General features: G+C 44.7%; 1 protein-coding gene across 1 annotated transcript; it reads right to left on the bottom strand.

Annotated features, from left to right (window-relative positions):
• Positions 1–1490: 1490 nt before the first annotated feature.
• Positions 1491–15383, bottom strand: TMEM35A (transmembrane protein 35A). The gene is made up of 2 exons (XM_062183655.1): positions 15200–15383; positions 1491–3099 (listed from the first exon to the last, which is right to left on the bottom strand). The coding sequence occupies exons 1-2, from the start codon at positions 15317–15319 to the stop codon at positions 2716–2718; spliced, it is 504 nt and encodes a 167-aa protein (XP_062039639.1). The 5' UTR covers positions 15320–15383; the 3' UTR covers positions 1491–2715.
• Positions 15384–27283: the final 11900 nt, after the last annotated feature.

Here is a 27283-nt window from a genome sequence, read left to right as displayed (position 1 = left end):
AAGCACCTGGCTCCTGCCTTCGGATCAGCACGGTGGAGAGAAGCACCTGGCTCCTGCCTTCGGGTCAGCGCGATGCGCCGGCCGCGGCGGTCATTGGGGGGTGAACCAACGGTAAGGGAAGACCTTTCTCTCTCTCACTGTCCACTCTGCCTATCAAAAAAAAATCGTTTAAAAAAATAATAATGTTGGCATTCGTCATTTTGCATAGAACAGGACTAGTATCAAGATTCTTGAATTTAACAAGATCAATTAGAGTGATCGTTTTGCCCGCATTGACCCCAAATGTCGGGACTTTGTAGGAAAATGTCTCCATCCAGAGATTTAAGTTAAAGTCGTTTGCCTTCTGTGAAGCTCGAGAGTTGGTAGGAAAGAACTGGATCTGCTTTTGTTTAACCGAGAATGGGTGTGGAAAATCTCCAAGGTTCCTAGAAACGTGTGTCCCCTGCCAGATGCTGTGCCATGGTGCAAGTAGTCGGCTGTCAAGGAGAAATATTCCTAACTTTGGGGTTTCAATGACCTTAAAAAAAAACTGGCTAAAAACAGCAACAGAGGCTTTGAGATCTGAGCTTAGTCCCTAGTTTAACCCTCTTACTAATAAGAGGAAAAGAAATTTAACGTTTCTCACTGACTTGTTGAGGCTAAAAGAGGATTATAAACTTTAGGCAAAACTGTAGGAAGAAACTACCATCTTAGCGACAGATGAATTAAATTGATGTGTTTGGGAAAGAATACAACAAATGACTACTTACCACATTTATGTTTTTCATAGTAGTTTCTCCAGCTCTTAATTAATCATGCATAAAATTGAGACTGTTCTATTTTTTCTATGCTAACTTCTCTAGTAAAACTAAAAATTTCTCAAGTCATTCTTTATGCTTTTAATCATTTCATAGACTCAAAGAAATATGAGTCGGAACAGATTTTAAGACCTCAGCAACTTTATTTTTGTATGAGACCGGAGTGCTGAGAGATGCAATAACTTGCCCGACATGACAAGTCTGTGACACTGTAATTTGCAACTCAAATTTAAGTGAGAGACAGGGATTCACCTTTATTTCAAATACCTTCAATTTTCTCCGAAATAATGTTTTCTACTTTCCTTTGGCATCACCTAATCTAGTAGAATTCCCCAAACCTAGAAATTGTACTGTGATCCTAATTCTATGACATTTTGTCTTATGTGCAAAAATCACAAAAGTGCGGGAGAACTTAATTGCGATTAGAAAGTTGGCAACCTCAGCGGTGCATTTATTAAAGGATTATATTCCCCCTTCTTTTACTTCTCCCTCATCTGAAGCCCTTGATGTGAACCTTTCTTTCCAGATTTTGGTATTTCCAGACAAGTTCCTCCAAATTTCAAAAATTTTTATTTTGAAAGAATGAATGAAATAAGACTGAGAGGTATCAATTACCAAGAACAATGACACTGAAGAAAATACAATAAGTACTCTCCCCACACACAACCCCCCCACCCTTTCCCCATCCCCGTGACACAATAATATTAAAACCATCAAAGCACATCTAACAAGGAGAAACAGCAGTATGTAATGAAGAAAGCAAATGTCCATACTGCTCAATCCAACTAACCCGGATCAAACGTCCTTCCCCCAGCTGAACTCCACCCACCGGAATGATTAGAGGTGTAGAGGAGACAAACCTGGGGGTGTTGGACTCTGCTTCCACCAGCAATACAGATAGTGAGTCTGTTAGGCAGAGCAACACTGGATACAGTTCCTCCACCGAATTTCGAATGATTTCACAGAACAGCTAGAGTTGGAGATTCACAGATTTCTAACGGGACCAATCCCTGCCTGGGTCAGCCACGCCAGCGGAGCAGCTGCTGAGTCCTTGTTAGCTGCTGAGAATTGTGGGAGTGAGGCAGCTTTGGGCTTAAGAAGCTCATAAAAGGCTGTCTGGTAACAAGCTTAATTTCAAATTGTTAGTAAGGGGCGGAGTCGGTTGGGCTGGGACAAGGCTGGGTGAAACATCCCCTAGTTCTTCCTAGAAGAATTAGACTGTTTCAACTGCAGGTATTCCTTGTTGTAAGGAAACTCAATATGGACTATTTAAAATTTAAACAACGGTGGAAGTAGAGGCTAATTCATTTTACATATTAACTTAGTGTTTCACATGGAAGGAACTCTTTGCCTAAAGTGATGAAGTGAAGTGTTCAGCTCAATTTAGGCAGGGATTGCCCCCAGCTGTGGGAACGGGTCACTTGTTTTATACCGAAGGAAGTGGGATTCTCTTCATAGGGGGTTTATTTTATGCTGCCTTTGCTGAAATCAAGGTATACAGGGAAAGATAGCTGTGCAGGATTAGTTCAAGATAAGAGCCCTCTCCACCCGTGAGCGCGCACACATGCGCGCGCACACACACACAGTAATGAAGCACATTTTCCCCACACGAAATCTCACAGTCACATGCGTGCTGGAGTCCATCTCACAAAGATACTTCAATAGTAGCCGTATACATGTACATGCAGCAAGATGGGAGTTGCCCCAGAGTGATTGAAGGTGGCGCACAAATGTCAATGTGGGGAGATCGTTTTAGGGGACAGATGTACACAAGCCAATAGGGACATTAACTTGCAGATTATATTTTTTCCCTTTGCCCCAGGATAAATTAATCAAATGAAAAACACACACTGACATCTTCCTGGGTGTCACAAGAGGCAACTGCCTGCAAGGTCCACATTTTTGCACTTCCGCTTTCCTATGACACCTTCACTTTGCCCTGAGGGGCCTTCTCATATAAGGAAGGTTGCTCCTCGGCACTCCCAGGCAGAGGTTTCTTCTCAGAAGACCGCTCTTCCGGCTTGCGGGCGATCAGCAGGCGGCAGGTGAGCAGGATTCCGAACACCAGAGCGTGGGCGTAGCGTTTGAGGGGATCGCCGACCAGCTGGTGAAAGAAGAGCACAGCCAACACGAGCAAGAGCAGGAAGAAGTTGGCCACATCTTTGGGACGGCCAGGCACAAGGGTCATGACGATGCCACAGGCCACCTCGAGGGCACCAATGCTTTTTCGGAGCAGAATGGAATTGATCCCCATTTTCTTCAGCAGAGGCAGGGCTCGGACGTAGCTCTTGTAAGCACGCTTCTAGAGTGGGAATATAAGGAAACCACTTGGTTAACCATGATTTTCACTTTGGAATGAAGAAAACACAAGCAGGGTCCCCCTTCCCTACCATTCCTCTTTCCATATATGCCAGCCAAGGAAGGGTGTGCCATTTCTCACTTTGGACCCTAAACCAAAGCCTAGTACTTAAGGTAAGCAAAAAGCAAGTAATCTGGGATTCCCATGATTTAAACCTCAGTAGCAGCACTGCTAGGGGCTGAATGCTTGTGTTCCCCCCAAAATTCATATGTTGCAATCCTCAACCACAGAGTGGTGGCGGTAGCCGGTGAGGCTTTGAGGAAGTGATTAGGTCATGAGGATGGAGCCCTCATAAATAGGGTCCATGCCCAGGGAGGGGCGTCTGTTTGCCACCTTGCACCATGTAAAGACAGAGGGAAGTCAGTGTGTATAAGGAGTGGGTCTTCATAGACACAGGATGTGCTATCACCTCGGTCTTGGACTTCTTCACCTCCACAACTGTGAGCAATCCATTTTTGTTGCTTACCGACTTTATCATATTGTTATAGGAGTCTGAATGGATCAAGACAAGCACAAAGGGCAATAAGACAGAGAATGTGGATTTATAATTTAAAAATTCTGATTGTAAATCATAAACAACATTAAAAGTCTAAAAAAGAAAATTCACTTGGTCCACAAAAACCACTACGTGTCAGCCGCATCCACATTTTCTAGTCTCTGCCTTTGTCCAAAGCCAGATGTGTATGAATACAAAGCAAAATGAAACCAAGCAAGTCACAGTATGGTAAGGCCTAACTAATTTGGATTTCCCTAATTTGCAATCTGTGATGTTTCAGAAAAGAACTGAGCTAGAGTTTACATTTGTGGAATCAATAAAATGAAAAAATGTTTGCTGAGCAAATAGAAAAATAAAACTACACAAATATTATCTCCTGCTATATCTTTAAAATATACTCAGACAAACTCATTCTCATGTTCATGAAAAAAAATCTCCAAGCCTTGTCAAGATACTACTTTGGTTAGGCTAGTTTAATTTCGTTAGTTTGAATTCAACAAATATTTACTGAACACCTACTATGAGTTATGTATTAGAGATGAAGACACGAATAAGACAGGGTCACAAAGCTCTCAGTGGGCGTGGCGTCATGGCACAATGGATTAAGTCACTTATGATGCCTGCTTCCCATATTGGAGTGTCAATTCCAGTCTCAGCTACTCTGCTTCTGATCCAGCTCCGTGCTAATACTTCTAGGAAGCAGTGAATGATAGCCCAAGTACTTGAGTCTCTGTCACCCACATGGGAGACTCAGATGGAGTTCCTGGCTCCTGACTTCTGGCCCAGCTCAGGCTATTGTAGCCATTTGGGGAAGTGAACCAGTGGATGGAAGACCTCCCCCCCTCCACCGACCTTTCAAATAAATAAACAAATAAAGCTTTAAAAAAAAGAAGCAGTTCTCAGTCTAGTGGAGGTAAATAAATACAAAAATAATATAATAAAGCAGCATGGTCGGTAGTGTATAATAGATGCCTATACAAAGTCCAAAAGGAGACATTCTAAGAGGAAGGAGTCACTTGGTTATAGAACAAAGTAACAGAACTGGTGATCTTAGAGTAATAGATAATTCATGTTTTCATATTCAGATTGACCTGATCCTCATTTTGGAGCAAACTGATGAGATTTTGTCAAGTGTCTTATTGGGTTGGCCTGCTGCTTTGTTTTCTTTAAGAATACGTTCATTCATTCAATATTTATTAACTGCTAGGCACTGTACTAACTACTCCAGATACAGTTATCAATTATTCAAAAGCCTTGCCCTCCTGAAGCTTGAAGTTTATAAGGGGAAGAGTGGACATGTAACTGTATCAGTCAGTAAACTATTACACATTCTGCATAAACTTATGTAGTGAGTATAGAAGAGACACACCAGAGGAAGTAGTCAAATCTCCCTATAGTGACAAAAAATTGAGAGTAGAATCTTAAAAGAAAAATCAAGTGTTTGCAATGTCAATAAAGGAAGGGCATTGCAGGCAGAGGAATCTGGATGAGCAAAGGCCCTAATATGCTGCAAACACTGGTTCAGACAAGGGTAAGAGGGGACCTGAGATATGAGACAGGGGCGATAGATATTAATCAGATCATGGAGAATTATATCTGTTTTTCTGTGACGGCCTTGGACTTTGTCCCATAAGCCAGGGGCAGCAATACGATCATTTGCTTTAAAGGAAGGTCCCTCTGGAAATAGTGTGGATGATAGACTGGGAGAGCTACACCTGCAGACAAGGACATCAGGTGAGATACCTGGACTGGCATAATGACAGTGAGGATGGAGGGAAGGGTCTAGAGTCAAAAACACTTTGAAAGGGAAATCAGCAGAACTTAGCTCTTTTGTCCTAGTTGGGAACATGACCACATGATCACTGTGGGTGGTGTGGCTGCAGGTGCTCTCTTATGTATTAACCTCCCAGAGTTAATGGACCTATATATTTTTTCAGTGTTCTAGAAGATGTTTGTCCAATGAAAGACTTAATAAAAAAAATCAACAGAATATGCTGTTTTCTTGGGTGTGGATACTGAGTGAAAGGGAAGAGTCAAGCAGATTCTTGGGTCTCTGACTTGGGTGCCTGGGTAGACATGTGTTACCATTCTCTAAGTATGAGAGCGTGTTGGGAGGAACAGGTGGGGGTGTGGGAGGGGGGTTGGAAGGCAAGGAACAGAAGGAATGAGGAATTGGTCAGGGAAGCCAAAGAGGAGTTTTAAGAAGAGAAAAATCGGAGCCAGCATTGTGGTGCAGCAGGTTAAGCCGCCACCTGTGATACTGGCATCACATATGAGCACCAGTTTGAGTCCTGGTTGCTCTGCTTCCAATGCAGCTCCCTGTTAATGTGCCTGGGAAGGCAGCAGAAAATGACCTTAGTGCTTGGGCCCCTGCCACCAACAGGAGAGACCCAGATGGAGCTCCTAGCCCAGCCTTGGCCTTTGTGGCCATTTGGGGAGTGAACCAGCGGATGAAAAAAAAAACCTTTTTCTCTGTCATGCTGCCTTTCAGATAAATAAAACAAACCTTAAAAAAAGATATTAGTCAAAAGTGCCAGATTCAAGTTAAGTACAGCTTGCCCTCCATAACTATGAGGATTAGTTCCATTACCTGCCTCCCTTCTCTCTCTCTCTCCCCCCCCTCTCACACACACACACACACACACATGTTCAAGTTCCTTAATAAAATAGCATAGTAGTTGCACATAACCTACACACATCATCCTGTATACTTTAGATCATCTCTAGATGATTATAATACCTAACATAATGTAAATTCTATGTAATTAGCTTGTATACTTTGCAGGAGTGGAGAACCTTTCTCCTGCCAAAGGCCATTTGGAAATTTATCACATCATGTGCAGGCTATACAATGATATACATATATATATATATTTATGCTATAGATATATTGAATTTCAAGTCCCACCTGTGGTTGCCTTGACAGGGCCAGGCCAAATGATTTTGAGCTGTAACGTTCCCCATCCCTGGCTTAGGGAATAATGACATGAAAAAAATTCTGCATATGTTCAGTACAGATGATCTTGCCCCCGAATATTTCCCATCCGCAGTTGGCTGAATCAATGGATGTGGAATCCACAGATGGGGAGGGCTGTCCGTACTGCACCATTGTATACAAAGGACTTGAGTGTGTGTGGATTTTGGTATCTGAGAGGGATCCTGGAACCAATGCCCCACTGATACTGAGGAAAGATTGAACTACAAAAATCAGGCAGAAAGTCAATTAGGTTTGGAACAAATGTTGAGTCTCTAACTTCTGAACAAGTGAATGTACCTCTATTGAATGGATTTATTTTTGTGAGTGGCACAAGAAAATCCTCAATGAGGACTGCTAAATGGTTGATGGTTGGGGCCAGCATTGTGGTAGAGTAGGTTATGTATCCACCTGCAGCGCCAGCATCACGTATGGGCCTGTTGGAGTCCCGGCTGCTCCACTTCCAGTTCAACTCTCTGCTGATGGCCTGGGAAAGCAGAAGATGGTCCAGGTGTTTGGGCCTCGCCACCTGCGTGGGAGACCCTGAAGAAGCTCCTGGCTCCTGGCTTCAGATTGGCTCAGCTCTGGACGTTGCAGCCATTTGGGGAGTGAATCAGCAGATGGAAGATCTCTCTCAGCCTCTCCCTCTCTTGTCTGTAACTCTGCCCCTCAAGTAAATAAATGAAACTTAAAAAAAAAAAGTTGATGGTTTAGTGAAAAAGCACGGTTTGGATCCAAATACAGCTGGCTTCAAATCCCTGTTCTGCCACTCTTTAGTGTCCAGGAACAAATTATTTGCCTTCTCTGAGCCTCATTTTCCTGAGCATGGCTAAAACTAAGGTGAAGTGAATGAGGTTACTTGCGTTGGAGGCAGCATTTAAAAGGGCACCAATTAATCCCAGTAAATAATATCCATGATGAGGAAAATATCAAACATTTTACAAGTCAGACTCTCACTTGCACTTTATGACTCTGCCTCATCTCTCCCTCAGCCTCATCCTGTCAGAGATTGTCATTATTTAAAAGCTCATCTCACCCTAGGAAACACAAAGTACTAGTTGTTCTTCCTCCTTCTCCTCATCTAGGTTAAATCATCAATTTTTGAGGGGGAGATTCAGCGAGCAGTTGACCAGTAGGCAGCGTTGAAATGCTGGGCTGAAGCGAGCCAGACCCATGTGGAGTAGAGCTGAGCTGTGAATTTAGGGCACGAGGTGGTGATGAGAAGCCTGCCCTATCCCTCTCACTATTAGCCTAGACACATGCTGCCTGCCTACTCCTTCCAGCTCTGCACTCTGCAGATGGTAGCTGGCAGAGATTTGGGGAAAAAATCCATACATAAGAGGCTTCCTTAACACTTAATGACCCTTTTTAATTAGTAACACAAAGTTTCTCAAGAAGCAATTCCTAAGTGTAAGCTTCTGCCTTAACACACACAGGAGGAAAGATGAGCTTCTATCAGCCAGTTCTGAGCCAAGACTTCCAGATGCTGGCTGAGTTGGCTTCTGGAAATTCTCCTCTTCTGGCTACAACTAACCACTCTTCAGTCAAAATTAGATTCTTATCTATACTACAGGGAAATCAGTAGCCTGAGTCCAAATTCCGTTGTCTTTAATTCAAATTCCTATGCCTTTGGCAATCTTTTTTTCTCTATACTTGGTGTAACTCCATACCACTTTTTCAGTTGTTTAGCTAATCTCTTAAACTACAGCTGTGGATGTTTTTATGCACCTGTTGCCTCTTCCAGTCCTCCTTCTCTCCAGAGGAAACTGCACATGGATAAGCCATTTCATCAAATCTTTAATTGAAAGCTGAGTAGACACAGATAGGATCTATTCTCCAGGACTCCAGACAGGGAATGTTTAGTTTGTTGTAGATGGGACTAAGCGCGGTTGGCTGTTGACATTAGCGGAAGCTCTTTATTCTTTCTCCTGTGGAGCAGGGTAGAGACATCTAAAGAATTCTACTATTGCCAGCCTCATCATTATGCTTAGTCCAGAGCACCTCAATTCTAACAATAGAAGGGTCACATGCTTTAAGTCTATACTAACTAGGTCTCTGAAGACCTTAATTGTACTGATAGTAAGAATAAAGAGAGTTAATAGATTCACTTTGTTGGGTCTGTTTTCTTTCCACTGCAATGATCCAGACCCTGACACCATAGTTTTATAGTGGAAGGAAGCAGGAAAGGACTTAGTCAAATGTTTCAAATCCCTTCAGTCAAAGGCAATCATCCAGCAATATCTGTAGATCAGAAGTCTTTTTAAAAAAAGAGTTCTTTGTTTGAAAGGCAGAGCATCATGGAGAGAAAGAGACAGAAACAGAGCTCTTCTGTCCTCTGGTTCACTCTCCCAGTGGCCACAACAGCCAGGGCTGGGCCATGCTGAAGCTAGGAGCCAGAAACTTCACCTGGACCTCCCACATGGGTGGCAGGAGCCCAAACACTTGGATCATCCTCCATTGTCCTCCCAGGTGCATGAGCAGGAAACTGGATCAAAAGTGGAACAGGGTCTCACCTGCACTCAGATGTTAACCTGCTAGGCCACAACACTGGCTCCTGGGCCAGAATTCTTAAGAGAACCTAAATTCCAATTTTAGTTTCACCCCTAAATTGCTTGGAGAAAATTACTAAGCATTTTATTACCTCAATTTCCATTTGGTAAAATAGATGAGCATTTTGGAGATTTAGTCAAAAAATACAGCTTCGCAATATCAACAGAGAGCCCCCCACATGCATATGCACACGTTTTATCATTAATACACCACACAACTAGAAACTCATATGTTTTCAAGTCACAGTAATTATTTAATGCTAATAGCAATGAATCAAGCAGGTCCATTCTCGTGGTGTGAAGACACATGATTCAGACCTGAGTCAAAAGCATATGGGGCCTTTCTTTAGTCATACCTACCCTCCCCCCTTTTTGTCTTTGCCTTTTTGTCATTTATTCTTCATAACACCCAAGGTCCATGATCTCATATTAATGACATTAAACTTAAGCAGTTCAAGACTGTCAAATAATATTCATCTTTCATTACGATTAATAATCTACCCGAGCCAGTTAATAGGACAAAATGAGAACAGAGAGCAAGTGGTTTGGTCCACTTCACTTCACGTATGCCAATTAGGTAAAATAATGATGGGGCCAGTGCTGTGGCACAGTGGGTTAAAGCCACAGCCTGCAGCACCGGCATCCCATATGGGCACTGGTTCAAGTCCCAACTGCTCCACTTCCGATCCAGCTCTCTGCTATGGCCTGGGAAAGCAGTAGAAGATGGCCCAAGTCCTTGGGCCCCTGAACCCGCATGGGAGACCCGGAAGAAGCTCCTGGCTTCGGATCAGCTCAGCTCTGGCTCTTGTGGTCATTTGGGGAGTGAACCAGAGGATGAAAGACCTCTCTTTCTGGCTCTACCTTTCTCTGTAACTCTGACTTTCAAATAAATAAATAAATCTTTAAAAAAAAAAAAGAAAAAATGATTGGGCTAACCTACCGTGTAATTCCACTTATATAGAGTCCCAAAACAGGTAAAACTAACTCACGTTGCTAGAAGTCAAGATAGTAATTACCCTGGGGGAGAGCTAGTAACTGGAAGGGGCCCTGAGGGGAACTGCTAGGCAATTGGCCATGTGCTGTTTCTTGATGTGGGGTGCTGGTTGCATGGGAGAATTCTGAAACATCCTTGAGTTGTACACTTATATGGATCTTACAGTAGGCCACATCATACTTCAGTAAAACGTATAGGGATAGGCCAGCCAAAGAGGGCATTGATGGACATATATTTCATCTAGATGGCCCAAGTGCCTGGGCCCCTGCACCTGCGTGGGAGACCCTGAGGAAGCTCCTAGCTCCAGGCTTCGGATTGGCGCAGCTCCAGCCATTGCTGGATTTGGGGAGTGAACCTTCGGATGGAAGACCTCTCTGTTTTTCCCTCTCTCTGTAACTCTACCTCTCAAATAAATAAGCAACATCTTAAAAAATCTATATATATTTCATCTAGAAGCCTCAGTCTGGTTGCTTGTCGCATAGACCATAAAGGCTACAGGAGTGCTGCAAAATGTACTTACTCATGTATGATTTCCCAAAATTTCTATAGGGGAAAAAAAAGCCACATGTGAATCATAGATTATTGTTAAGTGCAATAAAAAGCCCATCACATGTTTAATTGCTGAATATGCATATGAATGCTAAATACCTTTTAGGCAATTCTGCTTTTCACTGTTATACAATGTCCATCTAAAGGGGAAGCTGACTGGCAAAGCAGGTCTTTCTACCTTCCCCATATTACATCTTAGGTCACTCTGAAATAGACTCAGCTGTTGGCCAGGCTGAGAGGCTCCAAGCTCCCTGACCCAAGCTTCAACGTGTAGTTTAGTTTCTAATGGCTTGCTGCATGAACTAAGCCATGTCACTTAACATCTCAGGACCTCCAGTTCCCCTGTAAGGGACTAAACATCCCGTACCACTCCAGAGAGCAGTCTATGCCTCAGTGAATTACTACCTTATTACCTAGTTGGAAAGCAATTGATGTTAGTGATTGGAAGCATAAAAGATTGTCCACGCACATTAAGTAAAATGCCCAAACAAGTTAGAAGTGTTTCCCCCAGGGTTTACACAAACAGGAGGGCATTTAACCACAGATAAGCTGATCAATCAGATCAAGGAATCTACTATGAGGGGATGAAAGATCCGAGACTTGTCCCATTGTCCCCACAGCCCAAATCCTTTGGCTTCAATGTGACATGATTTTGGTATTTTCATACCATTGTACCCGTGGCTCCCTGTGCTTACGGGACAGAAACACTGCTACATAAAGCACAATACCAAATTGAAAGCAAGTCAGACATTCATATGTACCCAGTCACTGCTTAGCAGCACCTATAAGTGCTGTCTCTCAGTTTCAAATGAGCTAATGAAGGCATTTAGTCGCGGGACTGGCTGGTCATGCTGAATTCATGTGGGATTTAGAGTACTCTATAATGTTACTTGCTAAATCTGGAGGAGGTATGGGACAACGCATGCCAGACAGGCTGTTTAGAAATGCATCTGAAGTTCTGCATGGGCCCACTGTGCCTTACCCAGCAGCAGGAGTGGATTTTTCAATATGAGTTCATTGTATAAAGGTCTATTCAGCAGGGCACGTGAAAATAGCATCTTATTCTTCCATCTAAATACTGAGCTCAATCCCTTAAACTGACCATTCAAATGAGTTAGGAAACCACTGCATAAAATATATTCAGTTATCATTATCACCTCACTTAGGGCATTTCTTAAACGTCTACTATTACAAAAGCTGCACCAGACACTTTCCTATGCAATCTCACTTAATATTTACAACCTTCCGAGGTAGGTTTTATTACCCCCATTTTATGAATAAGGAAACTGAGACACCAAGAGTGTCTGCACTCGAATCCAAGCCTGTATGACTCCGAAGCCTGCATTGTTTCCACTAAACTTTCCTGGATTCTCCAGCTGAGACAGAAGAAGAGTTCATAGTTAATTTGTCTGTTTGGTTTTTGAGCATTGATTGTCCATGGAAGAGATAACACCTAAACATAACACTAATGGTTTTAAAATAAAAAATTAACTTAAAAGCAAAAAAAAAAAAACCCTGTAGCATGTAAATTTGAAGAATTAGTTTTGAAGTGAAACAAACTTCAAAAATAAGGATGGGGTAATTGAACTGGTGCAAAAAAGGAGGAAGAATATGCCAGATATTTTCAAGAATCAGTTGTAGGTTCTGGCATTAAAAAAACAAACCAAAACAAAAAACTCAAGAGATTTGACCATTACTGATCCCCCTACTGGGAATATCAAGTCATAGTCTTAGCTTCTAACATCTGCTCCGTTAACAGCCTACCCTAAGACCTTGGATAAGTAATTAAACTTGATCTGCTTCAGTTTATCCATCAGGAAAAAAAAATAAAATGAAGCTACCATGCAGAGATGTTTTAAAGAACAAATAATCTTAAAACAACAATAACAATGCCTTGAGATCTTATAAGAAATACCACTGTAATCAACCTATGACCAACACCATCAATGCAGAGGAATCACTCCTATATGGAACATAGAAAATTCCAGATAATCATTCTGTTTGATGTAGGGTTGGGGTTCTGAGGAACTGTGGCCCCTTTCTAAGAAGCAAGTAATGGCCCCTGAACTGCATAATCAAGAGCTAACCAGAAAAATCTGTAAGGTGGTGACCAGCCAAGGCAATGCTACAATGACTCATTCATTCACCCATCCCGAAAATACATTGAGTACCTCTTTTGTACTAGAACTGAATGTCCCCTCCCCTTTCCTATGGTTCAAATATATAAAGCTGGGCTAAGCCTAAGCACTACGCAGGAGGCCCTGTCTATGCCAGAGAGCCCTCTGTTAACCTGTGCTCTGATGCTCAGTGCAGGAGGAGACCCTGGAAAAGGGCAGTGTGAAAATCCTCTTCAAGCTTCACACCATCATCGTGATGTCTACCTGCCAGTGTAGTCTTTCTATTCCCTCCAGAAGCCCCTGAGCACAGAAGCACTGGAGTGTGCATAGACACACATGCACACACGTATACACACAATGGCTCTATACTGCTGTCTCAGATTATACCTGTTTAAATATGTTCTTGTGTATAGTATGAAATCTTAGTATTTGTTTCTTCTGCCTTTCATTGGGCTGCAAGAAACAGCTCCACTCCCTAGGAAGAAACCTACTGTAAACCCATTTGTGGCTGGTCCTTCTCGGGAGCTCCTGCCAAGCTGGTAGGAAGCTTCCCCGTGACTCCATCTTAGTTGGATTGCCTGCAGAGCCTAACACTGTACATAAGGTGCAGCCTGGGAAGGGTGGGGGCGCTAAGGCAGCTGAGCAAGTGTCAGGAGGACAGGGAGTATACGAAAGAAGGGTACTACGCCCCTACGCTTAAAAATACCTATAGTGCACACACACAAACACATAAACATAGCTACATACGAAAAGTAAAGCCAGAGCATAGTCACGTATTTATACTCTGACACCAAACTATGATAGCCAAGACAAAACCGTAGTGGCATTTCCCTTTCACCCTGTCCCTCTGCCCCAACCTCTTCAAGCCCTTTGGTGGCTTCTGCCACTCTACCCCACCCCTCCCCTCTTCAATGCAGCCTGCCTTAGATAACTCATTTTGACCTGATTTCACTCCCATCTGGTCCGACACACTGGGAGGAGGGAAGGGGAGAAAGAGGAGCATATTGGGATTTGCCACTGGGGCTAGACCTAAACCCCAGGAGTCACAGCCCCCCTCCCCCACCCTAGGGCGAGCCTGTGGTGAGAAAGGAATGGCAAGCTCTGGCTCAAACCCTGAGACAGAAGCCAGGGCTGCCTGCAAACATTTTCTGAGCATCTATAATTTGCCGGACTCCATCCATTTGCAGCTCACGTTGAGGGGCCCTGGAAAGCTCTGCAGTGGGTTCCAGGAGAACTATTAATTCCTCTCAACATGTGAGGCTATCTCTCTCTGCCTCGGCCCTAACAGAGTCCCTCTTGTCTCTTGTCTCTCAGCCTTTCTGTTCCTGCCCTCAGCTCCTTTCCTTCTTGACCTTGAGAGCACAGCAATGTGCCTCACCCCCCACCCCACACACACACCCATTACTGGTAGTCTGGCAAAAGCTTCAGGAAGCAGGTGCCCTTCAACTGGGGTGGGGAAAGGAAGAGGCAAAGTGACAGGGAGAGAGGTGAGAGACCGAAAGTGCTGGAAACATCCCTTGCCATCTCTAGTACTCCCTAACATAAGAGCAAGCCCTCAGCACGACCAACTGGGGAAAAGCGGTCTCCACCCCCCCACCCCGGGTTGCAGAGGCGATGTTTGGCCAGTCACCTTCTGTGATTCTGCAGAGGGGGAGAGCCTGCGGGGCACAGGAGCCAAGGTGGTGATCGTGGACTGCTTTGCAGGAGAGAAAAAGCAGACTTTGCAGATTGACTAGATTAGCCTACACACAAAACAAAATAAAACAAAACAGCCAGTTCTCCCTCGGGAGAAGGGCAAGAAGCAGCAGCTCAGTGACCTTTATCTGGACCAAAACGGCTTTGTCTCCAGGATCCAGATAGCCACTCTGGGAGCTGGAGGGATACCTCACCAGCCCCTACAAATTGCTTCTTCAAGTAGTCCATTCTCCCCGGCTCCTTCTCTAGTTCCCCTTTGTTCTTCCCTAAAATAAATCAACTCTCCAGCTTGCTAAACTCTTAGCTCCAGGGAGAGGCGTCAGGCTGGCAGACTGGTGGCCCAGACTTTGGGTGTGTGCTGGAAGGAGGGGAGGGCTCCTGCCAGTGACAGGTGCTGCGCAGGTCTCAGCCTCCTGGTTTACTTGGGGTTGGGGGGGGGGCCTCACTGGGCAGCCCCTCCCCCAACTGGCATCCAGTGGCTCCACCAGAACAGTTGCTGCCAGCATAGCCCACAAATAAAACCGCTCTAGTCCAGCTGCTGTTTCAGAGCTGCAAAGTTGTTGGGGAGGAGGGAGGGTCCGGGGTGGGGGTGGGGACTGAGAAAGAAGGGGGAGAGGTCCTCACAACCCCATCGGGGTATGCGCCTCATCACCCATTGGCTTCACTTACCATCTCACTGTAGGCATCCTTGCTGAGCCTGGGGGTCAACTTGATAGTGCCCATGAAAACAAAGAAGAGTCCCAGGGCCACTGAGAGGGCCACGATAGTTACGGTTCTGGGGGATGCCATGGGGTCACCAAGGCAGGTCCCAACTAATCCTGCTTGGCGCAGCCGGTCAGTCTAGGGTGCAGGCAGCTAGCACAGGCACAGCTAAAGGGACGCTGCGGAGGCAGCAGGCAGCTAGAATGACAAAGGGAGAGGAGGGAGCTCGAGAGAAAAATTGAGAGATCGAGATTCAACCGCTCTCACTACAACAATCGCTGGGTCCTAATGCCCTACGCTCTCTCTGCACAGGCCAAAAAGACTGGAAGTTACACGAAGCCCCAATTGAGGCGGAAACTTGGACTCTTCGAAGAGGAGAAGGTAGCTTACGCTGTTCCGTCACCGAGCGGCCCCTGCCACGAGCAGTTGGGAAAGACAGCCTTTCTGCCACTTCTCACCACCACCGGCACTTTGCATCTCCTCCTCCCCACCTAGCTTGTAGTTATTCACTCCCTTTTCTCCACCTCTCCTTTCCCTTTCAAACCGTTAGTCCATGGAGAATTGTTGGTTTCGGAAGTCGGTGCCACTCCAGGGTAAAACTTCAAAGTTGCCAACCTGACTGCTGCCGAAACATGCTTTATCTTCCTCTGGCTGCAAAGCCTGCAGCGGCTCCCATTGCCCAGCGGTTGACTCCAGAGGTTTTAATTCGGCATTCAAGGCCCTCTACATTTTTGACTCCTGCTGCTTTGGGTGGATTGATCTTTCAATAGCTGTCACTGCTACTCACAGGCCCCAAGTAACCTGAGCCTTCCCTATCTCTCCCACCCCTTCCTGGCTCCTCAATGATACCTCCTCCATAAATGCTTTCCTGGCCTATTCCCAACTGGATATGACTTCTCTCTCTTCCAATTTTCTATAACAACAACAACCAAGATTTATTGAATGTTTACTAGGTGTTATGCACTGCCCTAATTTGAATCTTTAAAAGCAACACGGTGAGCTAGGTATGAGTCACCATTTTATGGCTGGGAACACTGAGACCCAGGGAATTAAGTCACTTGCTGGACAGTTAAGTACAGCTAGTAAGTGGAGATCCAGGATTCAAATCCAGAAAGTTATTTCTGGAGCCCAGGCTCTCCATCATGGCTCTGCTGCCTTTCCTATAATATGTTGTACAATTAGCCCTGCACTTACCAATGATTTGATACTGCTTAGCACTGTAATTACACAGAGACATGACAACATCCAGTGTTGTCAGTCCCAGGAGGTTCAGGGTTTGAATCCCAGATCTGCCATCAGATCTGCCACTGGCTGTGTGAACTTCGGTAAGTCACTTACCTCATCCGCACCTCCATTTCCATGTTTATAAGATGTGGAAGAGAAGTGTGCCTCAAAGCTTGGTTGGAAGAATTTCGTGTATGTAAATCACCTAGTACAATGTCTAGCTTACAATAATAACTTCTTTTAAAAAAGATTTATTTTATTTGTTTGTAAGACAGAATTACAGAGACAGGTAGAGACAAAGAGAGAGGTCTTCCATCCGTTGGTTCACTGCCCAAATGGCCACAGTGGCCAGAGCTGTGCCGATCCAAAGCCAGGAGCCAGGAGCTTCCATGTGGGTGCAGGGGCCCAAGGAACTGGGCCATCTTCCACTGCTATCCCAGGATATAGCAGAGAGATGGATCAGAAGGAGAGCAGGCCGGCGCCGTGGCTTAACAGGCTAATCCTCCACCTTAGCCGGCACAGTCCTGGTTGGGGCGCCGGATTCTATCCCGGTTGCCCCTCTTCCAGACCAGCTCTCTGCTATGGCCCGGGGAGACAGTGGAGGATGGCCCAAGTCCTTGGGCCCTGCACCCGCATGGGAGATCAGGAGAAGCACCTGGCTCCGGGCTTCGGATCAGCGTGGCAACGCTAAGATTCAGCAATCATTTGTGTCCTATGATGGAAGAAATCAGACTCTTTTCCGATTACGATTCAACCTACAATTTACTGAGTGCACATGCATACAAGTGAATTAAGCACCATAGGAATCCACAGACAAAGGAGGCACAACCCCTACTCCCACTGGACTCCTTGTTGTAGACAGAGGGATTAGTTAGAGAGGAGAGGATTTTTTTCATATACATGAAAGACTGGAAAAAAACACCAAAATAGGAAATGTTTATCTTCACAATTTGCTTTCCAAATGCCCTACATTGATTATGGAAGTACAAGTAGTACTTTAGGGAAGCCTATTCACATAGTTAAGCAACCAATCATTATATATAATTTTTTTCCTTTCAAATTGTGTGACGAGACTGACAAATATTCTTTATAGAAATGTGTAAAAGACTAAATAATATAAGGGCAGAACAACTCATGGTCTCACAATAAAGACATGCTCATATTTTTATTGGTCAATCTTTTAATTGACCTTTTTCTTAACTGCCTCTCTATGAGCAAAATATATACATTCGTTTTCCAAAATTTCATCTGACTATATATTCAGTTTTACACCTTGTTTTTTCACTTGTTAGTATCTTTCCTTGTCATTAGACTGTCTTCAAAAACCACAATCATTGTATAATACTTTAGTGTCATTCAAATGCACTATATTTCATTTATTTTCCTATTGCTAGACATTGGTGTTGTTTCCATGGTTTTTGCTTCTACAAATAAAGATGTGATGCACATTCTCACATATAGTCTTTGCCTGAATGCCTGGATTTTTCTTTAGAATAAATTCCTGTAAATTAAATGATTCAAAGTTATGACATTTTCATATAGACATGCATATTTATTTATAAATACATAATCATATATTTTAATAATAGCTAACACTTATCACAGAGAGGACACTAGACACTAAGTTAGATGATTTGCGTGTATTGTAAGATTAGTACCATTAATTCTTTCCATCTAGTGCTTGAGGAAACCAAGCATGTAGTAGAGCAACTTCTTGAATGCAGAGCAGGACCAACATCTGCTGTCTGCTGCGGTATTGAACTTAAACCTGTGTTATTTCTCAGTTTGCTGCTGCTGCTCCTTTAGTTCATTTAAAAGATACGAATTTTTACAGATTTACTTATTTATTTGAAAGAAAAAGCAACAGAAAGGAAAGACAAAGCTCTTCCATCCCCTGGTTCACTCCCCAAATGGCCACAATAGTCGAGATTGGGCCAGACTGTAGCTAAGAGCCTGGAACTCTGGGACTGAAACCTGCACTTTGATATGAGATGCTGGCATCCCAGCTGGCAGCTTAACATGCTGCCCCACAATGCTGGCCTCAAGACAAGACTGTCTAAAAGACTTGATACACATAATCAAAGTCCTTTCCAGAGAGAAAATTTACCCTCCCAACAGCAGTATGGGAAAGTGTGGGCATCACCACATCAGATTGGCATTAAGAATTTCAATGTGTTTTTTCACCTTCAATTTCTTTCAATTAAAAGTTTGTCTTTAATTGACAATTGGTGAGTTAGAACATTTTTTTTTCAGGGGCTGGAGTTGTGGCATAGCAGGTGAAACCACGACCTGCAGTGCCAGCATCCCACATGGGCACTGGTTCAAGTCCCAGCTGTTCCAGATCCAGCTCTCTGATATGGCCTGGGAAAGCAGTAGAAGCTGGCCCAAGTCCTTAGGCCCCTGCACCCACATGGGAGAACTGGAAAACACTCCAGGGGCCAGCGCCATGGCTCACTTGGTTAATCCTCCGCCTGTGGTGCCAACATCCCATATGGGCACCGGGTTCTAGTCCCGGTTGCTCCTCTTCCAGTCTAGCTCTCTGCTATGGCCTGGGAGGGCAATGGAGGATGGCCCAAGTGCTTGGGTCCCTGCACCCACATGGGAGATCAGGAGGAAGCACCTGGCTCCTGGCTTCGGATCGGTGCAGCACCAGCAGTAGCGGACATTTGGGGGGGTAAACCAATGGAGGGAAGACCTTTCTCTCAGTCTTTCTCTCTACCTGTCTGTAACTCTACCTGTCAAAAAAAAATAAATAAAAAACTTTAAAAAAAAAGAAACTCCAGTCTCCTGGCTTCAAATCAGCACAGCTGCAGCCATTGAAGCCATCTGGAGATTGAACCAGCGGATGGAAGACCTCTCTCTCTCTTTCTCTGCCTCTGCATCTCTGTAACTCTGCTTTCAAATAAATACATAAATCTTTTAATAAAAGGACATTTTCCCATACATTTATCAGTCATATGTGTATCGTGTGTTTATTTCCTTTTTCCATTTTTATTTTGAGTATTTGCTGTTTTGGACTGATTTATGAAACCCCTTTATAGCATACTGACATTAATAATTTGTTTTAAATATCTCTTCCTGTTTGTGTTTACCAGTATATTTGAAAGAGTCAAATCGGATAATACTTTTATGAGTTTCCCATTGCTTTTTTACTTGAAAAGCTCTCTGAGTCCCAAGTACAAATATTTGCCTATACTTTTTTTAAGATTTATTTTATTTATTTGAAAGACAGAGTTACAGAGAGAGGTAGAGACAGAAAGAGAGAGGTCTTCCATCTGCTGGTTCACTCTCATAATTGGCTGCAACGGCCAGAGCTGCGCTGATCCAAAGCCAGGATCCAGGAGCTTCCTCCGGGTCTCCCATGTGGGTGCAGGGGCCCAAGGACTTGGGCCATCCTCCACTGCCTTCCCAGGCCATAGCAGAGATCTGGATTGGAAAAGGAGCAGCCAGGACTAGAACCAGCGCCCATATGGGATGCTGGCACTTCAGGCCAGGGCTTTAACCCGCTGCACCACAGTGCCGGCCCCTCCTATACTTTCACAAGGCAACTTCATGCTTTCTTTTTTTCACGTTTAATATTGTTGATTAATTCTATCCACATTGGCTGTGACACTTCCTTTATTGTATATCAGATTCCAATCTTTTTACTAGGTCAGTTCCAAAGCTTTCTGTTATGTCCCATTTACTTGCTTGTTGATTCTTGTAACAGTACTACAATGTTTTATACTCATATATTAGAATTTACATATACATAGGCCGGTGCTGCGGCTCAATTGGCTAATCCTCCACCTTGCGGTGCTGGCACACCGGGTTCTAGTCCCGGTGGGGGCACCGGATTCTGTCCTGGATGCCCCTCTTCCAGGCTAGCTCTCTGCTGTGGCCAGGGAGTGTAGTGGAGGATGGCCCAAGTGCTTGGGCCCTGCACCCCATGGGAGACCAGGAGAAGCACCTGGCTGCTGCCTTCGGATCAGCGCGGTGCGCTGGCCGCAGCGTGCCAGCCGCAGTGGCCATTGGAGGGTGAACCAACAGCAAAGGAAGATCTTTCTCTCTGTCTCTCTCTCTCACTGTCCACTCTGCCTGTCAAACAATTAAAAAAAAGAATTTTACATATACATTTCAATATCCTATAAGCCAACTTCCCCATCATTATTATTCTTTTCCAAGAATTTCCTTGCCATTCTACTCTATTTATTCTTTTTGATGAACTTTAGAATCACTTATTAGCAGCACCTGGAGTCAAGAGGCAGAGCTGGGCATCAAACCCAAGCACTTGGATGTGACATGTGGTGTCCCAAGCAGTATCTTAACTGTTTATCAAACATCCACCCCCTTTGCCCACTTTCAAATAGGATATTTGTTTTTCTGTTATTAAGTAGTTTGAAGTCCTTGTGTATTTTGGATATTAGCCTCTTATCTGAAGTGTTATTTGCAAATATTTCTCTCAGTCTGTGGATTGTCTCTTCCCTTTATTGTTTTCTTTGCCCTACAGAATTTTTTGTACAAAAATATTTATTTGAGGCTGGTGCTGTGGCGAAGCAGGTAAAGCTGCTGCCTGCAATGCCAACATCCCATATGGGCACTGATTTGAGTCCTGGCTGCTCCACTTATGATCCAGCTCTCTGCTATGGCCTGGGAAAGCAGTAAAAGACGGCCCGAGTGCTTGGGCCCCTGCACCTGCGTGGGAGACCTGGAAGAAACTCCTGGCTCCTGGCTTTGGATTAGTCCAGCTCCAGCCATTGCAGCCATTTGGGGAGTGAAGCAGCAGATGGAAGATCTCTCTTTCTCTGCCTCTGCCTCTCTGTAACTCTGCTTTTTAAATAAATAAATATTTTTTATTTGTTTGTTTGAAAGACAGAGAGAGAAAGAGAGATTGATCTTCCATCTTCTGGTTCACTCCCCAAATGGCCACTACAGCTGAGGCTGGGCCACATCAAAGCCAGGAGTCAGAACCTCCATCCAGTCTCTCATGTGGGTTGCAGGGGTCCAAGTATTTGGGCCATCTTCTGCTGCTTTCCTAGGCACATTGTCAGGGAGCTGGATCAGAAGCGGAGGCAGGACTTGAATCAGCACTCCAATATGGGATGCCAGAATTGCAGGTGGTAGTTTAACATGCTGCACCACAATGCTGACCCCTCTACAAAAGTTTTTTTTTTGTTTGTTTGTTTGTTTAATGCAGTCCTATTTGTCTATTTTAGCTTTTGTTGCCCGTGCTTTTGAGATCACAGCAAAAATTCATTGTCCAGACCAATGTCAAGAGGCTTTCTGGCCGGCGCCGCGGCTCAATTGGCTAATCTTCCACCTTGCGGCGCCGGCACCCCGGGTTCTAGTCCTGGTGGGGGCGCCGGATTCTGTCCTGGATGCCCCTCTTCCAGTCCAGCTCTCTGCTGTGGCCCGGGAGTGCAGTGGAGGATGGCCCAAGTGCTTGGGCCCTGCACCCACATGGGAGACCAGGAGGAAGTACCTGGCTCCTGGCTTTGGATCAGCTTGGTGCGCTGGCCGCAGCGTGCCAGCCGCAGTGGCCATTGGAGAGTGAACCAACGGTAAAGGAAGATCTTTCTCTCTGTCTCTCTCTCTCTCACTGTCCACTCTGCCTGTCAAAAAAAAAAAAAAAGGCTTTCTGCCTATGTCTTCTTGCATTAGTTTTGAAGTTTCCAGCCATATGCTTAACTCTTTAATCCATTTTTAGTTGATTCTTGTATAAGGCGCAAGATAATGGTCTATTTGGATTCTTCTGTATGTAGATATCCCAGTTTCCCCAGCATCATCCTTTGAAGTGACTATTCATTCCCCGCTGTGTTTCCTTGGCACCTTTATCAAAAATCAACTGACCTTGTGTGTGTTTATTTCTGGGCTCTTTATCCTATTCCATTGGTCAATGTGTCTGTTTTTATGCCTGCACCATGCTATTTTGATTACTATAGATTTGTATTATATTTTGAAATCCAGTAATGTGATGCCTCTGAATTTTTTCTTTGTTGTTGTTGTTAAGATTATTTTGGCAACTCAGGGTCTTTCATGATTACATATGAATTTTAGAGTTTTTTTTCTATTTCTATGAAGAATAACATTGGAATTTTGATAGGGATTACCTTGAGTCTGTAACTCACTTTGGGTAGTATGGACTAAATGTCCTTGTTTCTTTCTTTCTTTCTTTCTTTTTTTTTTTTTTTTTGCATATAGTGCCTGTTCATTTTTAGAGCTATCCCTAGATATTTTATACTATTTTTTGTTATCAGTAATGTATTTTGGGGCCAATACTGTGGCATAGGGATAAAGCCACAGCTTGCAATGCCAGTATCCCATATGGGCACCAGTTTGAGACCTGACTGCTCCTCTTCCAATCCAGCTCTCTGCTGTGGCCTGGGAAAGCAGTAGAAGATGGCTCAAGTCCCTGGGCCCCTGCACCCATGTGGGAGACCTGGAGGAAGCTCCTGAATCCTGGCTTCAGATCGGCGCAGCTCTGACCGTTGCAGCTATCTGGGGAGTGAACCAGTGGATAGAAGATATCTCTCTCTCTCTCTCTCTCTCTCTCTCTCTCTCTCTCTCTCTCTGCCTCTGCCTCTCTGTAACTCTTTCAAATAAATAAATAAATCTTTAAACAATATTAATGTATTTCCCCCACTATATGTTCTAACTGGTTATTGCTGGCTTACAGAAATAAACTATTGATTGCTATTCAGTCACTTTCCTGAGCTCTTTTCTGAACTCTCCTTACATTTATGAAGGTTCAGTTGATTCCATTGGGTGCTCTCTGGATAGACATCCAAATCAACTGCAAATAATGATTATTTTTGTCTCCCTTCCGATAACTATAGCTTATTTCTTTTTCACATCTTACTGTATTTTCTACAGGCCAGCTCTTAACATTTGCCTGGCCTGGGGCAAGAGTGCAAATGGAGGACCACATGTCAAGGAACTATGAATCCAGAGCACAAAGAGACACAAGAAAGCCCAGGCTGGTTCCTACTGGGAAGCAATCCTTGTTATGGAAGAGTCTATTGTCATTGACAGAGGAAGGATTTGACAGGTTAATTTGACTTTTCTCTTACTAAGCACTTCTGCTGCTCAAATTCTCCCTGCAGTCTCAAGCAGTGTCTGACATCAATGGCAGCATAGCTCATAAACCTTCATGGCATTTGGATGCATTTGCCTTTGGTTTCAAGTGCACGCGGCAAGAGAAAGAAAGTATTCCCCTGAAATTTGAATGATGTTAATCATGACAGTGGAGTTTATGTGTTGTGGGTTTATGTGTTTTGTTTATGTGTTGTGGGTTTATGTGTTGTGCTATGCCAACACTGTGCACTGGATACCAAGGGACACAGTGTCCATGCTTCTATAATCAACTTAATTTTGAGTATTTATAATAAATCACCTTAAAGGATGAGCCCTAGGGCCGAAACCCCTTTTGTCCAGTTCTAAGGATGGTACTATAAATGACAGCAGCCTCACTTTGTCCTGAGAACCCCAAGTGGTCTGCTGTTTCTTCCAAGTTCTTCATGAACTCGTCTCTTAGAGTATCAGTGTTGCATTATCTCCAGTTTGCTTTTACTCAGTGTTGTATCCAAAGCAGCATCATTTTCCCTATTTGTTATGAGAGAGGTTCGTTGTGACATGTACTAAGCAGATGTTCCAGAGTCTTTTGCCACGTCACAGTGGTCTCAGTTGAATGACCAAGAAATCCATCGCAGAGTGGGTGCAACACTGACACTTCTCGTAGGTCTTGGACTCATAATCTGCTCTGTAGGCTGAAACGAGATGCCTTAATTTTATCACTCGCTACCATCTAGGGAGTAATCACTCTGTGCTAGGCATCGTATGGTAATAGTACATTGCAAAACCAACCCATTTGGGCCTCATAATAGCCTGTGAGACAAGTCTAGTGAGTTCTGTTAATTATACTCGTTTTTATAGATGGGGAAATTGAGGCTCCAAAAGGTAAGGTCATTTGTCCAATGTCAACTTCTCATAAGTAGCAGAATTAGAAATATAGTCTGTAAAACAGCAGATCCTATTTTTTTTTTTTTTTGACAGGCAGAGTGGATAGTGAGAGAGAGAGACAGAGAGGAAGGTCTTCCTTTTTGCCGTTGGTTCACCCTCCAATGGCTGCTGCGGCCGGCGCATCATGCTGATCCGAAGCCAGGAGCCAGGTGCTTCTCCTGGTATCTCATGCGGGTGCAGGGCCCAAGCACTTGGGCCATCCTCCACTGCCATCCCGGGCCACAGCAGAGAGCTGGCCTGGAAGAGGGGCAACCGGGATAGAATCCGGCGCCCCAGCCGGGACTAGAACCCGGTGTGCCGGCGCCACAAGGCAGAGGATTAGCCTGTTAAGCCACGGCGCCGGCCCCAAGATCCTATTTTCTTGATCAAAATTGCTTTTTAATCTTGGCTGACATTAGCATCACCTGGAAATTTGTTTTTAATGCATATTTCTGGGCCCCTCCTACAGATTCTTATTTGATAGTTTTGGGGGTGGGGTCTCTGGCACTGGTGTTTATGAAAAGCTTCCTAAGTGATTTCCAACCAGCAGCCACACTAGTGAGCACCGCTCTATGCCTCGTTGCCTAAAAACTCAGTGACCTCAGCTGGATCTCAGGGAAACACAAGGCACAAGGTGGAAAAATTGAAGTGGAAAGGCAAACAAGGTTATGGTAGGGTGAGTGTTATGTTCAACCTGCACTGCTCTCTGTCTACTGTAGGCAATATCTGTTCTTTATAAGGTAGGTGTGAACAGCAGCTCTGGGGAGAACTCGCTCGGTAATGGCTCTTTCCTCAGCTTCAGAGGATAGTGCTAATCGAGACCCTCCACAGGATCAGGCTGAATGTGTCGCTTATATCAAAACCCAAAGTGACAGGTAGCTATACGTGGCACATCCTGCTCTTTGATATTAACTCTTTGGCTTACTTCCAAATGAGAACTCAGACCATACTGTATATATATCAGCATTTGGTAGCAGTCAGGACCAGCTTAGGAACCGAGCCTAACCCAAAAGCTGTCTGGCTCCTAACAGAATCCTTGTGTTCCATGAGCACAGACTATGCAATGTGTTCTCCCCCAGCAGGCCTTTCCAGCCAGTCATCAGGTCTTCCTGGAAAGACAGAGACAGATCAGGGCAGCCCCTAGGATTCCTGAGCGTGGAGCCCTGAGCACATTGCCAGCCCTATTGTGCACAAGTTTCTTCCTAGCTCCATTACAGCCCTAGACTCTTCTGCCCCTGGCAGGAGGCACTGGAGTACAAAGTAGAGGTCTTGGAGTGTGATCCTTGACGCAGCAACATCAGCATCATCTGGGAACTTGTTAGAAATGCAAAATCTTGGCTGGCGCCGCAGCTCAATAGGCTAATCCTCCGCCTTGTGGCGCCAGCACACTGGGTTCTAGTCCCGGTTGGGGCGCCGGATTCTGTCCCAGTTGCCCCTCTTCCAGGCCAGCTCTCTGCTGTGGCCAGGGAGTGTAGTGGAGGATGGCCCAAGTGCTTGGGCTCTGCACCCCATGGGAGAGCAGGATAAGCACCTGGCTCCTGCCTTCGGCCATTGGAGGGTGAACCAACAGCAAAAAGGAAGACCTTTCTCTCCGTCTCTCTCTCTCTCTCACTGTTCACTCTGCCTGTTAAAAAAAAAGAAATATAAAATCTTGGGGCTGGCATTGTGGCCCAGCAGGTTAAAGCCCCAGCCTGCAGCGCTGGCATCCCATTTGGGCACCAGTTCAAGTTCCAGCTGCTCCTCTTCGGATCCAGCTCTCTGCTATGGCCTGGGAGAGCAGTAGAAGATGGCCCAAGTCCTTGGGCCCCTGCACCCATGTGGGAGACCCAGAAGAAGCTCCTGACTCCTGGCTTTGGATCAGCTCACCTCTGGCCATTGCGGTCATCTTGGGAGTGAACCAGTGGAATGGAAGATCTCTCTCTCTCTCTCTCTCTCTCTCTGGCTCTACTTCTCTCTGTAACTACTCTGTATTTCGAATAAATAAAATAATTCTTTCAAAAAATAAAAAAGAAATGAAAAATTTCAGGCCTACTAAATCAGAAATTATAGGCCCAGGAAAGTGTATTCTAACAAACCCTCCAGGGGCTGGCGCTGTGGCATAGTAGGTTAAGCCTCCACCTGCAGTGCCTGCATCCCATATGGAGCCAGTTAAAGTCCCAGCTGCTCCACTTTCAATGCACCTCTCTGCTATCACCTGGGAAAGTAGTGGAAGGTGGCCCAAATGCTTGGGTCCCTACACCCACATGAGAGACACAGAAGAAACTCCTGGCTCCTGGCTTCGACCCAGTCCCAGCTGATGGGGCCATTTGGGTAGTGAACCAGTAGATGGACAATCTCTCTCTCTCTCTCTCTCTCTCTCTCTCTCTCTCCCTCCTTTCCTCCCTCCCTTTCAACCTTTCAAATAAATAAATAAATAAATCTTTTTAAAAAACCTTCAAGATAATTCTGATGCACACTAAAGCTTAGGGATCAAGCTTTATTTTTTTTTTTAGATTTATTTATTTATTACAAAGTCAGAGTTAGAGAGAGAGAGAGAGAAAGTCTTCCATTCGATGGTTCACTCCACAGCTGGCTGCAACAGCCGGAGCTGCACCGATCCAAAGCCAGGATTCAGGAGCTTCTTCAAGTCCCTTATGTGGGTGCAGGAGTCCAAGGATTTAGGCCATCCCAGGCCATAGCAGAGAGCTAGATCGGAAGTAGAGCAGCTGGGTCTCAAACCAGCGCCCATATGGGATACCTGTGCTTCAGGCCAAGGTGTTAAACCGCTGTGCCAGAGCGCTGGCCCCAGGGTTCAAACTTCAAAAGATTAAAAGTGGAGACAGGGGCATCAGACAGCTAAATTCAAGTTCC

The sequence above is a fragment of the Lepus europaeus genome, chromosome X (genome assembly GCF_033115175.1).
Source record: "Lepus europaeus isolate LE1 chromosome X, mLepTim1.pri, whole genome shotgun sequence".
NCBI lineage: Eukaryota > Metazoa > Chordata > Mammalia > Lagomorpha > Leporidae > Lepus > Lepus europaeus.
Note: the sequence above shows the minus strand (reverse complement) of the source record. Positions and strands in the feature narration are given on the sequence as shown.